Genomic DNA, 16180 nt, shown 5'->3' on the forward strand with positions numbered 1-16180 from the left:
GATTCACTGGACACGCCCAACATGGCTGACAGAGTCCATTTGCGTATAGTCACGTTTCAATCGATATGGTATTTCTGATTTGGTTCAATAGGAGACTTTTGTCTGCAGTGATGTTGAATGTGCAGTTTTTCATTGTAGTCAGTATTTAAAAATAATAACATTGGTAAGATGCTGAGCATAGATTGTTAAATATCGCAGTTGCGGGAGTAGGCGTAGAGTATGGAATGGTAGCAAATATAACACAGCCATGCATCGTAACTCTCCGAATAGTAATCGAGAAGAGAAGGCTTAATAATAAACATGGATTCGTGGACGATCATCAACTGTGAGGGCTTGTATATTAGATGCGAATTCACACTGACAGTCCACATGTATAATTGCCCAATAGCAGAGTCGTCGGTTTGCAATCTGAAATTTCGCTTCCGAAACTGTAAAGATTTTTAAAAAAAGTCTTCCATTTATGACATTTATTTGTTTAATTGTTAATGTTTTATTCCATTCACATAGGATATGGAGTTTACTACTCTATTAAAATGTTTCATGACTGATAATTTTTCATTTTATAAAGATATATAGCCTACATATTTGACATCAATATACAGTTTTAAGAATTTTAATATTTATACGCAACATGCCCGACACCGCCACAGACCCCTCCAACCCAATCCAAACTCTTCAAAGGGGCCAGCTCCTATGTCTCGTATCAATGTCGTTCAGGAAGATTTTGAAAAGCCAACCCATCCACTCCTCCCCCCCTCCCCCATTTACTGTACCCCCAAAAGTATTACTGTTCCTAATTTTAATATGCAACACTATTTTCGTCAAGCTTTAGTTATATCTGGTATCTCTATTGCTGTTGGCATATAAAAGTGGAAAAGAAACAAATGAATCAAATATTTGAAAAATGCACATAGATCAGAAACACACATCACAAAAGTCCAACGAACAATGATATTGAATGTACCAATTCATCATCTGGCGAACACAGGGCGGGGAGATATTTCCTCTCCATATCGTCAAGGGCCTGCTGGTGAAAGAGATATGCCTAATATAACCCGTTTAGGCAGTTTCCTTGGGCATTCTTCATCGCAAAGTGTTAAAACGACCACTATTTTCAAAGTTTGTCGAACCATCCACAAATCTATTTTCAGCAACTTCCGTGTAGTCGTGAACCTCCGGATTGTCCACTGCCACCATTTTATTTGGAGTATTCCTCTTCCTGTTATACTTTTTCCGACTTTTCCCGATATTATTAGGCTTTCGAAACGACCCATTGACAGTTAAACTCGTTTGTGATGCCAGAGTATTGGTACTGGTATTGAGAGAAGCATCGTTGAGTCCTTCCATAGCAACGAGATTCCCGTCTCTTCGAGACGCTTTCTTACGCGGGAAACACGAAACATAAATGACGAGGCATATCAGGAGGAGAATACATAGTAACAATGCAATAGTTCCAATACCCGCCCATATCAAAACAGACGGTGCGAGAAACAGGTTCGGCCTATCCGTTGCAGTATCTTCGATCGCATTGACTGTGACGTCAAACGAACAGATCGCAGTTCGTCCATTGTAATCGTACACATATATGACTGTAGTGGTACCCTCACGGAAAGCCTCCCCGGGTCTGTGACTTTGGTCCGCCGTCAACACACCTCCGTCAGAATTGGTCGCTGCCGGTTCTACCCACGTGACGGTGATAGAGGCCCTGTCGGTTGTCAAGGTAATCGTTGTATCACCAGGGCAACCTTTTACTGTGATACCTGCAACACGAGAATAATAGAAGACGTGTACGGTGAAATGCAGTTAATATATAGCCCCTGGGTGGAGCCATGTCTTGAGATGAGGGAAGGGGGAGCAAGTATCAACAGCGGTTTGAACCACTGCAAATGCAGCTGCTACATCCGAGCTTTGGACGTCAATATCAATATCAATTGAAAAGTGCGCCCTTCCTACAACACGTGCCCAAGAACCTTGAGGTTGCACACTACTGACTATAAAGAAATCAGAATTGAAATAGCGCATACTGTCCAGGCAGGCGTTCACATAACCGTATAGGCCTATACTTACACTTAGGAAGTGGAAATCTCAGGGGGGGGGGGGGGGCTGTCCCAACTTCATCACAAAATATTTTGTGAACATATGTCCACAACTACTAGACTAGAACTTGAGGTATGATGAGTAATATGGTTATAACAACAACATGACTAGCAGCTTAGCAACGCAGGTTTCACACCATATATGTATCTGTCTCAAAACGCCTCTGAAATAAACAATTATCTTAAAACACTTACATACTATCATGAGTGACATTGCTCACCAAACCGAATGCACTATAAAATTACATATAGTAATACAACATACTATAAAAAAAAATATACTAGAAAGGAGATTAGTGAATGTTGCGGGCTTTTATTATCTGCTGGCCTTTGTATATAGGTTCAACGGTGTTTGGGGGCGTTTTCTCATTTCATATGCGCTATAAACGAAATCCGTAATTCTTATTTTCAACCCAGTTGAAAAGTTCAATTTTTTCATCTGTGGAAGGGACTGATTAGAAGGGAATAAAACATTAATAACTACTTAATTCATAGCACTATGTTTAATCTCCCTTTACGAGATACACTATAGTCATTAAGAGCCTGATAGGCCTAGCGCCTACACGAGTCAGTCACTAAACCTGGGGGGGGGGGGGGGGGCATTTGTTTCTCAGAGCCCTTTTGCACAAATATATGAAACGCGTTTACGCCTTATATCCTATATGAAAGAATGCACCGATTTGCTTTTAAATATCTCGGTCGGCTTACTGTGCTTGCAATGACCAATTTTACACAACTATTAGTATGTCTCATTTGGATGGACATATTAACAAACATTTATAGTAAAGAAACAGAATTGAAAAACATGCATCATTAAAACAACAATAATGATAAAAGGCATCATCATTTCCATTGTCTTTAACTGGGAACATTTGTGCTCTCATAGCGTCATGAAAATTCTACTTTTAAAATAACACTTTTAATCTCATTATACCGAGAAAAGAAATCAAAAAATGACCCCAAAACACATCAATTATACAAATCTGTGTTTAACACATATATATCGGTCACAAATCTAAAATGTCAATATTGGCATTCATAGATGACCGTTATGTTTTAATTCTTAATCAGGCCGGTGTATTAATTAATTAATTAATTGTAAAGGCTTTTAGCCCAAGTTTGGTACGGTAATATCAACTTACCAGGAACAGTGGCTGGTGGTCCTATTAAAGAGAACAAGGATATAGTAAATGCGTTTTCGTTGTCAAGTTGTAATTGCGACATTGAAAAATAAAAAGCGGAAAAAGAATGTTGTGATACAATGAAAGGCTTACCCAAATATTTTCATAATTGATATCTATCGAAATTCTTTTACAAACCGTTTGAGGCATTTCAGAGTTTCGATTCGATCCGATTCGATTGCTTTAACATTTGTAAATTCAACGTTATTCTTAAGGCTTCCCCGTTACCTCTATCTTCGCGTACAATCTATTAATACACAATCACCAATTGGCTACAAGTCGTCACCTCTCAAAATAAACATTGAAAAATACCCTAACACCATAAGACAAGTTAATAGTAGATGTACCAAGCCTAGCTTATATCTTTGCATACACGAACCAGTTCAAAAGTTGTTAAATTTGTCTTCACTACAGGTCTATCGTTTCTAAACGTTCGGGATTGTTTTTTCTTTTCTTTTTTTCGAAAGAAATAGAAAAAACGCTCCATATATGGGTCAGGGTGGCACACAGCTTTAGTATAGCATGAGGCAACCTCTGTTGTCAAATGGAATACATTTCTATGAAAGTGGGGGCGCTCTTAAAACTGGTTTTAAAATATGACGCAATAATCATTGGGAGAGTCAAAGACGGGAAGCACAAATGTGTGTATACCTTACCATTTGTTATATAAAAACAAGTATCGTCGTCGTTCCGAGATTCAAGACATGCGCAGTTACGACCCGAAGGTTTTGGCAAACAGAGCTGACTGGTAAAGCAACCACCGTTATCCCGCGAGCATGCGTTGATACCTATGATAAATAAGAGAACCAAGTCATTGATATTCTATTTGTTAATTGAATTGCCCACCAAAGTGACGTATAGGTTATCAACAATTGGGCTTCCAACATGCATATCATACGACTGCTTAGCGGGGTACCAACTTTCGTCCAAGCTGGTAATAGACATTGCCAAACCTCGTTCGGCGAATTGTGCCTGTTCCTCAAAATACAAACACTAAAAAACAAACAACAACAAAAAGCTCTACCCCGAGTTTACAGTAGTATGCGTATATCGCCTCCCTCCCCCGCACTGGCTGTTTAAGCCCCCGTTTTGCAGAGTATTATGGGACAGTTACCGTGAGCCTATATTGGTGCTATGGAGGGGGGGGGGGGGGAGGGGTAGTAGGTTATGTTATATAACTGTTGCTCTCATGATCCTTACTTCTAAACCTCCCAGGCTAAGGTGGTTACGCTTCTGTGTTGGCTTTTATTATTATCATTATCATTATCATTATCACTATCATTATTATTATCATTATCATTATCATAAGTATTTTTTAAAAATCCATTCCATACCCTATCTATCTATAGCGGTCCCCAAGTTGTGCAAGTGAATTGTATGCTGGAAGTGATCTCGTAAAAGTGCGCGACAAGAGTCGACATGCGTTGGGTCCATGGGGCAAGGTTTCGCATTAGGGACCCCCCCCACACACACACACACTTTTAACATACGCTATGTAACGCTTCACGTGAAAATAAGACACTTGTTACAATATGAAAATGTTGTTTTGTGATAAAAAAGAGAGGGTCAACATGCTATGCGTAATTCCAATTCGGATTTGTGGTTTGTGTACATTATATGTAATGATATGAGTATATTGGTGTGTATATATTTGTATGTAAAGGAGCGGCGTTTTTTCTCTCCAAAGTTATAGAGGTCCTCCTCTCCATATCTCTCGTCAGGCCTGATTATGTTGTACTATGAATGAGCACTGTGAACATACCTATCTCGAATAAAGAGATTATTAGACCATTAACTCCATAGCTGTCACCGATTGGCAGTAGGCTATAGGTTCTGTTTCCAGCGGACTCGCTGCTCTTTACGATCGCTCTCTGCCTGGCATCGGACCAAAAGAGGATGTTATCAAAAATAGCAATACTGTAGGAATGTTGTAAAAATGAGGAACTTTCTATAATCAAAGTTCTGTTCGATCCATCGAAATTTACGCTCTCGATTTTGTCGAGATAAGCATCACACCAATAAAGCCTTCCAGCTGTCGAGAAAAAAAATGAAACAGAAAAAAGATAATAAAACAACTGATAAACTCGTCTAATGATTAAAGACTAAACGAACTTGTGTGCATGTGCTCTTGCTTTAACTATTTATTGGGATCTGTTTTGATTGATTCTATTTCCAGACATATATATATATATATATATTATGATTTATCAAGTTTCTTACGGCTATCAGTGACGGAGTACTTTACAGCTTATATATATGTATATATATATATATATATATATATATATATATATATATATATATATATATATATATATATATATATATATATATATATATATATATATATATATATATATATATATACTCCGTCACTGATAACCGTAAGAAACTTGATAAATCAGTGTAAACGGCTGACAAAAGTCTTATATAAAACAATGACTGTAACATAATGTTTTGTAAGGGCTATATATGATTCATGTACAGACTAGATACACGTTCCCCCGGCTTCCCGGTTTGTCGAGACAATCATATGTTGTTGTCGAGTATCAGTATGTCAGTATCCCTCTATATACCGCCCCCACTCTCCCCCACTCTCTCCCCCCCCTCTCCCTCTCTCCTTCCCGTCGTCGGGCCGCCGGGCTGCTCATAAATGACGTTATGAAGCTTTACTCTTGATTCTTACACTCGAACCTAGTACAATAATCAGCTCTACAAAGGGTTGTGCTTCGAAGTTGTTGTTCTCATCCTATATTTTTCACGATTCTCCTAGTCCTTTTCCTTAAGTTAAATCTGATTCTTTTGTCCAAAAATATTTTAACATCAAATGATATATAAGACTATAAAATAATGCTGAAAACAAACATGATTTGTTGATTTCATGATATACAAATAAACCTACCTGTTCTATCTAGGGTGATTCCATTCGGCCATACTAATGACTCCCTAACGATGACTTCTCGATCGTCTCCTGACATGGTGGCGCGCTCTATCTTAGCTTGGTTGCCAACATCAGAATCTGCCCACTCAGACCAATAAATATAACTGGAAAAAAAGAAAACATATTTAGTTTTAGTTTCATGATGTTATTTGCGTCATATTCAGGAACTTTTGCGTAATTCCAAAACCAGAGTTGTTAAAGGAGTCATTAATTCATTTCAGAGTCGAGTCATTAGCGGTGATTTCTTCCTGGCACGAATCGAGTCAATGCGTTGACTTAATAATTCATTGTTTCATCTCTATGGAGACAAAAACAACTTTAATAACTTTCTTGGGGTCATTTCACCATGATGTCCCATTTAGTGCATTGAATAGAAAAACAATTGTCTTTTTTTTGTCTATTTTTTGGTCCCGCCAAAATATGTTTCTCGATTTTGTAATTTTTTTTTTTTGAGAGAGAGAGAGAAACATATTTTGGCTTGTCTGTTTTTATCGAGAAAATAGGTTGGTCCTCCCTTTTTCCGAGGTATAGTATTTGGCCTCTCCACAAAAAGAACGGACAAACCAAAGTACAATTCTAAATAAAAAATGACAAACAATTGTATTATCAAAAAAATATATATATTTCTGTTTTTTGTTGTTGAGCATTATCATCTTCTCCATCGCGTAACACTGTATTGATAAGAGGAAACTATATACAAATTCAAGCAGGCTTAACAACTTGACAATCTGAGTGGTGTCAGGTAACCAACAAAAAGCAAAGGTCTGAAAACATCTTAGAATTTATTTATTTATTAATTTATTCAACATCAAAGAGTATACTCGGTTAGCGTAAAGTGAATCTCCCCCGAGGCCCTGAAATATAAAAAAACTAGAAGTAGAATAAATATAATATAATATAATCATAAATAACAATAACAATGACGTAGAATCGACAAAAAGCCTTGTTGAGTATAATGAACAGAAAGAAGCAATGCGTGTAAAAGTAGAATGATAATTTCACGCTATGAAAATGTAAAACAATTACATGTGAAAAGGTAATGGATTACGGTCCCTAGTATATATAGTACTGTGGTTGATATCTGTATCAATAGTATGTATATAGCCCGCCAATGGGCAATCGGTTTATATCTAATTCATGTAATTCACGCAAAATCATTAAAGAAATAGAGTCTGGTCGTACAAAGCCTTATATTGTACAGCGCTGATAATACAGTATCACACACAATTGTCCTTCTCTGGAGAACAGCCCAGTCACCGGGAACTATTTTTCTTTTTTTCTTAACGTAATGGTACATCCCGGCAGGGTGGGTTTGACAGGTCTGGGGCAACCTCCCATTAACTTTCCTAAGTACTTTCCCTTACCAATTTAAAGCTGCCAAAGTACGTGTGCTGATTGTCTTCCTCTTCATTCGTTTCTTCAAAATACTACTGTCTGTTTACATAACGTTTCTAATTAACCTGCAGGAGCTGTGCCTTGCATGGCTCGAACAGGAGTTTCACACACAGACGTTGCACACCACATCGACCAGGCAGCTTTATCGATGGCGCTGTTCATAATTATGTCCACTAACAAATATGACTGTACTATGGTCTGTCGAGTTATCACACACAGACGTTGCACATCCACTCGACCAGGCAGCTTAATCGATGGCGCTGTTCATAATTATGTCCACTAACAGATAAGAATGTACTATGGTCTGTCGAGTTGTCAACTTGCTAACATGTACTATTCCAAATTCCGACCTTTTGAAGAGAACTCCCAATATTCGTCTTTCCCAGCTCTGATCGAAATAAGTGGCGCTATTCATAATTATGTAAACTAAAAGGAAATTGTCTGCCGGCCAGCTTTCTAGCTTTCCAATTGTTTATTACATATTAAATTGCCCACGGGATTTCTCTAAGTTTTCGCTGTCGTTACTTCATAATAGTTCACTAGGTGGTAATGTTAATCTACGATTGGCTTGTATGTTTACAAAATGTGAATCTTCGCGAGATTTTACTATGGTAGCCACAGAACACCATTTGCAATGACCGACCTACGAATTTTTGCAGTATTGGCCCCAAATTTTAAGCATTGCTAAAAATTGCCGTACGTTTTCAAACTATCTCCAAATTATTTCCAGACGTTCAATATATGTTCATATATTATAAAATCAATGCCTCAGTGAGGAGAAACACATCAAAAGTGAAAGTAAAACGCTCGTTCAAGTTGAAGAACGAGTGACCAATTATTTGACTTTCTAGCATATATAGCCGGGTCAATAATGACGACCTCAAATGTTTTAATATAATATTTATTGCTGTATTTTGCACACTCATAAAGCATCATGCATCTGATACGAAACCGTTTTAATTAACTGACAGGAATCACCCGTGCATATACTCGGTTATCAACAATTTCAGCATGTAGGTCAGTCGCAAGATTGGTTTGCAGTAAACAAGTTGTGATTCCGATCTCCTAGTCTAGCAGTCATGCCTTTGTCTATATGCACGTACTCGTCCTCAAGGATTTATATTAGTACTCGACGTCTGTACCCAATGGGAATTTTAATTGTACTCATACTCATGTAACTTGTACTCGTTCTATATAAACAGATGTGATATCGCAGAATCATGTTCCTATATAAAATAATTACCTATTTTCGTTGTCAGCCACGAGACCTCTCGGTCTGACTAAATCACCGTATATCAGCTTCTTCCATACCGTAACCTGAAGATTTGAAACAAAAATGGCGCCCTTGCCAGAGTCGACCCAGAACAGTAGACGCGACCACGGATTTAAAGCGATGTGTTCTAGGCCTGTAAAAATGAAGGAAGAGAGAGAGTATGATTTCATAGAATTTGCTTTACCTCTAGCGTTCATGATGCTCTTTCATCTGACTTCATATCCAGGGGCGTAGCGAAGGTTTTTTTGTTGGGGGGTGTGGAGAATTTGATTTGCCGACGGATCTGGAAGTGGTGACTGAAATGGGGGAGGGGTCTAAGGGGAGGGGGTGTCCCCCTCCCCTTTGGCAATTTTTTAGTTTTTAAACGTCCTTAGATGCAATCTGGTGCATATTTTAAGTCAAATTTGATTTGCCGACGGATCTGGAAGTGGTGACTGAAATGGGGGAGGGGTCTAATTTTTAGTTTTGAAACGTCCTTAGATGCAATCTGATGTATATTTTAAGTCAAATTTGATTTGCCGACGGATCTGGAAGTGGTGACTGAAAAGGGGGAGGGGTCTAAGGGGAGGGGGTGTCCCTCTCCCCTTTGGAAAATTTTTAGTTTTGAAACGTCCTTAGATGCAATCTGGTGCATATTTTAAGTCAAATTTGATTTGCCGACGGATCTGGAAGTGGTGACTGAAATGGGGGAGGGGTCTAAGGGTAGGGGGTCTACCCCTCCCTTTTGGAAAAATTAGTTTGAACGTCCTTAGATGCAATCTGGTGCATATTTTAAGTCAAATTTGGCACGGAAGAAGCTCCCGTTCTCCTTTTTCTATTCAGCTTTCCTTCTTTCTTCCCCTTCCGCTCTCTTCACCTTTTCTCTTTTTGCCGACAGACCCAAAATTTGCCGACAGCGACCAAATTATTGGGGGGGGGGGTGTGACACCCCCCACACCCTCCGCTCGCTACGCCCCTGTTCATATCGTTCTTTTTAATCGTCTATTATGTGGATTGCGGAGTGATTGTATTGACTAAATGCCCACTGTTGAACGATATATCACTTAACTCGACTCGTTTACCCCATCGTTTCTATGTCAATATAATATTCTCTTTATGTCCCCCTTTATATAGAGGTGTTAGAGAAGGGTTACATTTTTGACCAATTATCCAAAACAAAATTGACGATGGGATTGTTTATATACAGTAACTACGTAAGAAGAAATAGAATAAAAGAAAGAGAAAAAGAATTTAAACCGCAACCGTTACCTAAGTTTTCGTGGTATATCACTAACTCCTATAGAACGCCAAAAGGGCAATGATTGTATAAAATAGGATAAACAATGACATTGGAAGAGTACACCAATAATGTACAAGTATACACGGCGATAATGCACACGATGATGACATAAATGCCTACGTTGAAAACACAAAAGTACACTATGGTAATTTTAACGTTTTTCGATAAATGAAACTGATTATGCATTGACTTTATCATTATTTAGCAGAGAAACAACTTGACACACTGCTTATCTACTACAAAAAGCCTGTTTAGTTCAAGATGTAAAAAATAGGGCTTGACGTTTCGACCCTAGTACCACATTCTTTATAAGTTAAATCAGTTAGCGATCAATGTGTAAGTGTGTAAGTCAATGGGAGCAATTATTTGTGGTGCGACACCTAATAAAACTTTCCATTATAGCGTGCGTTAATAATTGTAAGCTATTTCTTTTAAATGAGGCACGCTGACCATGCTCCTCCCCATGGGCCTAATTCTCCAACCTCATGAACCTCCCCCCTACTATTACAGCTACTCGGTTATACCTTAAAAAAAGAAAATAATGAATACCTTAAAAATTATTTTTCATATGTATGTGGGTAAAGCAATACATTTTGAATGTACATAGTCTGTAACCATGCTGCTGCTATTCGTTTACTATGTAATCGGGAGTTTCCGGTTAAATACCCAGCTGGGTCATAGTACGGTGGGGTTTTCCCATCCAAGAGCAATCTACAGTTTTCCCATCTGAAATGACTTTCTAAATTGAAAGATTGCAGATTTGAGTTAAAATGTTGAATTGGAAGCCACCCGACGTTTAAGCTGTAATCTATTAGCCCTTGTGTGTTTCTTCCACATTTGCGGTCGCTTAAAGCGTCGTAAAATCACTGCTAGTTAATTATTATTATTATTTACTAATTACTATAACTTACTGGTCTTATTCCCAAACGTAATTAACGTCTCCTGTTTGGTGCCATTCAGATTCACTCTTCCAATTATTCCTGTTGACCGATCCGAGAAATAGATCTTGTTTTCTTGTGGATCAAAGTCAACACCGACAGGATCGAGCAGATTATTGAGGGACAAAAGTCTGGTGGTTTCATTTTGTAAATCTAAGATACCGACGTCATGGACATCAAAGTGAGGTACCGTCGCCGCCAGGAAAAGATCTGCCGAAAGGAGAAAGGGAGAGTTTACCAGAGAGAGTATTTCAAATACATACTCTGTCTGTTCGATGTTGATTCACGGGAAGTTAAGAACCAAATATATTGGATAATAAATACACCAATCTTTAATTGCATGTTTCAATCATGCTCTTCATGACATAACATCTGACCGTCGTGGGTGCAGCCAAAATCTATAGTTGACAGGACTGTTTGTATAAACATGGCTTATCATCAAACGAGAAGAAATGGCTCGGGCAGTGACGGGGGTGGGGAGCCTTATAATATGTAAGCAAAAAACAGTGGCGCATCGCATCTTCTAAGTCACCCCCCCCCCCCAACACACACACTGACACACAACCTCCGCTCCTTATCCCCTTCACTAAAAACAGAACGAGTTTCCTCGAAGGAAAACTTTGAACCTGGCCACTGACGTTATAGGTTCCCGCTTCCCATATTCTCTCCAATAAATCAATTCCGCGAAACTTTAACTTTCGGTGAATTGTGAAAATTTTGCTCTCATACATAGTTTTAAGAAATGTACCTTGTTAATCTTTTATAGGAAAACGTTAAAAGCAATGAGGTAACATAAAGATGCGATTAAACTAGAATCAAAACATGTTCTGGTCATACAAAAAAAATCGTCGTGAAATACTTGTTATATATATATATATATATATATATATATATATATATATATATATATATATATATATATATAGAACACAATAATCATTGAAAATAAATGGTTAATCAATGGAACTGTAACACTAACGCATATACGAAATGAAAATAATGACAAAATTTATAGGCTCAATGTAAATGAGCGTACGTTCTGATGATTCAATATATAAATGTCACCGCATGATGTGTATAAAATGTCGTAGTCGAATTTCTTCTTTATTCTAAATGGTAATCGACAATGAAATGTCTAAGTTTAGCATTTTGTCTCATTCGGCCGATGAAGGGGTAGATATCGAGCGAGGGGAGCGGGTCGGGTGGGATGGGGGTGGGTTGGGTGCTGGTTGACAGACCTGTAGTACTCAGTCGAGTCTGTACACGTACTCGAATTCGTAATCGAGTACAGTTTCCTTGAATTGTACTCACACTATAAGTATTGTGTCTAGGGTATCTTTCTGTGTACGCCGGAGACGGAGATCCAAAATTTATATTAATCTCGTGCGATAGTTATGCTAAAGGTGACCACCCCCCCCCCCCCCATCTCCGAGAATTTAGTTTACTTTGTCAGACGCTCAGTTGTGAACATCTCGTACCACACCCCTGCGTGCAAATATAAATGACAAATAAAGAAAGGACATACCGACAAAAGCAGCAGCTTTCACTTTGTGTGATTGAGATTATTGTGATCGGAGAAATCCACCCACCCCCACCCCCACCCCACGCCAGTATACAGTAAGACATGACTATTCTAATGACTACCGGTACCCTTGTTCAATAACAATTGTTGTTACTCTAAAAGTTAACAAGGTGTTTTGCCTTAAACCGTGCTGCTATATCGACACCCATGCACTTACACGATAGAATTGCATGTTGCCTAACATGCAATCGTGACAAGTACATGGATACGCGATTTATCTGTATATTGCAGTCATAAAATAATCAGTGACATAATGTTTATACTTATACATATACCAACAAGGTCGAGAAGTTCGGTAGAAGTCTACGCATATACAAAACGCAACGAAGTGTGAAAATATTCGTAGTATGGTGTTTAACAATAGAGCTAAAAAATGTGTCAAACTGTGAATCACCATCAGCAAAAATATACAAACTCCTTGCTTAACGACGACGTGTGAAAATTGAAACCTACATTTTGGTAAGGTTTGGGAATTTTGTTATTGAGTAAATTGCGGCATTGTTTTTTTTTCTTTGTTATTATAGATGTTGTGCCAAGAAGGACGTTTTTAGTGAAAAGACAGGACACTCCCTGCAGAGACCTGAAATACAACGTATAAAGATAAAACACATTTATAACTCAAATCTGGTTTATTAATGGTAATCCCCATCCCCCTTCCCTTCGCTCCCGACTCCATACCCCTTTCGTTCCAATGAACCATGGTTCAACCATGGTATGCATACAGTGCATCAAGTTAGCATCATTAAGGTCAGATCCCCGACTTATTTCGTGAAATTCTTTGGCAGTTTTGGAGATCTGAATCAGGCGAGAGATTAAAGCACCGACTGTGTTTAACTATTAAAAGGATGAAGTACAAAATAAAGCTTGATATGTTGCAGAGGTAATATTCTCGTATACTAATTGGGTTTCAATAAAGCGGCACTTTTTAATTTTTTGAAAAACTCCTAACAAAATGGCACATTTTATGGTAACATCTGCCCACCGAAAATGGTCACATTTTAATTACCAAAAGTGCATGGGAAAATGGTTCTCTTAAAAAGCAAAAGGGGTATTTGTAATTTATGAAAAAGGAGCACATTTGAAAATTTCACAAAACACGTGCCCCTGTGCCCCCCCCCCCGCTTCCCTCGTCCCTCCTTTCAACAGCATTCATGCATCTTAACACCAGGTAAGGAACAATCAAATCAAACCTATTTAACAAATTAATCTGTGGTACTCATGCAGTTTGTACCATTTTAAAAATCGCTTTGCCATTTCAGTAATTAGTAAAAAGTTACCAATGACAATGTCAGTTATTATATGTCACTGTATCTATTCATTATCTTTGTCCTTAAAATCAACTGTTGCTGATTTCACATTGAAGCAAGTATGATGCCAAAATTCAGTAAAATGTATCAAAAATATTTCCATGATTATCCATTAGCCAATTATTCCATTAATTATTCCAAACAATTATTCAATTAGCCAATTAAAATGATTAAACCTCCTAAAAAACCCACAGCGATGCACGGCAATAATATAAATTGAAAAAGTTCAACCACTAGTAACTACTTTGTTATTTAGCTAACTTATTAGGGGGAGAGGGAAGGACGGTGGGGTGTGGGGGGGGGGGGTATGGATGACATCTTTGTAACCCTTTAAATATGAAACCATGAATGTCGACATGTATTTACCGGAAGAAATGTGAAGCAACAACAGCATTATGAGCACAAGCTTATCGTAAAAGTTTCCAAAAAAAGAGTTAAATCCTACTCTTTTTTAAAAATAGAAACAACAATTATTTTCATATGTTTTCACTTTACCTTGAGGGGTTGCAATAATGAAACAACTGAGGAATACTCCCACTAAAAAGACAGATGGTGGCCTCATGATGACGTTCAATAATTGCTCTCCAGATGAGAAAAAAAAATAGTCAGACACGTTAAAAGTCCCCGAAAATAATCAGAAGAAATATCACCGGCGAAAAGTTAGGCATGACAATGTTTCAAAAATAATAGACGATGGCTCACATGATAACATCATCCTATGATCCCTGTGGTACCGTTTACGGTGTGATGAGCAAGTAGTTATTGTATCAAAACGATTGATATAATTTTGTCGATATAAATCCCAGAGAATTATCAAAGTTCATTTTCGATGAAAAATGGAAATGAATTAATACCATCAAGTTTTCTCCCAACAAATAAACAGATGACCGTCAATGATCGCTGAACTTCAGTGTTGTTGTTTTTGACGATTAAACTTTCCAGACCTACAACTGGCGTTTGAAAGTTGTTTCTCGTATCATGAATAAGTACAAATGACTTTGAACGTTCAATAAATTAGACTCAATTAAGTATTTGAAATAAATCGGACAAATATTGCTAACTATTTAAATAGGAAGCCCAATCAAAAAGAATTTTCTTAATTAATCCGTTTAGAAAGGAGAAAAAAAGGCTTCTCATGCTTCAACGATAGGCTATTGATTCAATTCTGCGTGCAAGGGTACACTTGTATAAACCAATGTGTGCACAATGTGTATACTGTACAATAGCCTATACTATCTTCACCCAACAATAGCGAAAGCCCTTGTGGAAAATTAACCAGCTGTAGTCGTAGATGGTGCTAAACATCTCCATCGAGGGACAATAGCCCAAAACCAGTGAACCGATGAACTATCTCGTACAGCAAACAATGCTAAGGGATTTTACGAGTGAGTCAACCGTCAACGGTACCATTCCTTTGAAATCGATTAAATTCTTTGGATCGAAGGAAAACACCCGATAAAATTTCTGGTGATTTCTTTATAAAGTTACACACATTTACAAAGAGTGATTTTTAATCCCAGATTTGTGTTGTAGCATAAGTGATTAATGTGTTACTGGCATCCCCACCCAGCCTACCCCGCTTGGAAATAATTTAAAAAAAAACAGCAGTGGAATTGTTTTCTTTAGTACATGAATTCGCCTTTATAGTCATTTCATTTGCCAATGATTTGAAATGCAAATAATTTACGTCACATAGTACTCTGCATGTACCAGCCCTACCTCCTCATAAATAAGAAGAACCAAAGAAAGAAAATGAACATTATTAAAAGAATATTTCGATTCATTCGATTCTTCGAATTCTTGATATCTCTAATTCAATTTTGGATATCTCTAATTTAATTCTTGATATCGCTTATTTAAAATTGAGTATCCCTAATTCGAAATCTTGATATCTCTAATTCAATTCTTGATATCTCTAATTCGAATTCTTGATATCTCTATAATTCGAATTCTTGATATTTTGAATTCTTTTTGAATATCTCTAATTCGAATTCTTGATATCTCTAATTCAATTTCTGATATCTCGAATTCAATTTTGGATATCTAGAATTCAATTCGAGATATCTTAAATGATGTTTCCATTTTTGATATCTTTAATTATTTCATATCTTAAAATAAATTTGAGATATTTTGAATCAAATTCAAGATATTGTAATTGCAATTTTTGATATCTGAAATTGAATTGGAG

At 37.5% G+C, this 16180-nt stretch overlaps 1 protein-coding gene across 1 annotated transcript; it reads right to left on the reverse strand.

The window, feature by feature from the left end:
* Nucleotides 1–71: 71 nt before the first annotated feature.
* Nucleotides 72–15282, reverse strand: LOC139960147 (low-density lipoprotein receptor-like). Its single transcript, XM_071958301.1, has 8 exons — nt 14488–15282; nt 11077–11313; nt 8857–9019; nt 6180–6322; nt 5040–5309; nt 3934–4065; nt 3239–3259; nt 72–1760 (listed from the first exon to the last, which is right to left on the reverse strand). The coding sequence occupies exons 1-8, from the start codon at nt 14552–14554 to the stop codon at nt 1084–1086; spliced, it is 1710 nt and encodes a 569-aa protein (XP_071814402.1). The 5' UTR covers nt 14555–15282; the 3' UTR covers nt 72–1083.
* Between the last annotated feature and the right edge of the window lie 898 nt (nt 15283–16180).

This window comes from Apostichopus japonicus, chromosome 3 (assembly GCF_037975245.1).
Source record: "Apostichopus japonicus isolate 1M-3 chromosome 3, ASM3797524v1, whole genome shotgun sequence".
Taxonomy (NCBI): domain Eukaryota; kingdom Metazoa; phylum Echinodermata; class Holothuroidea; order Aspidochirotida; family Stichopodidae; genus Apostichopus; species Apostichopus japonicus.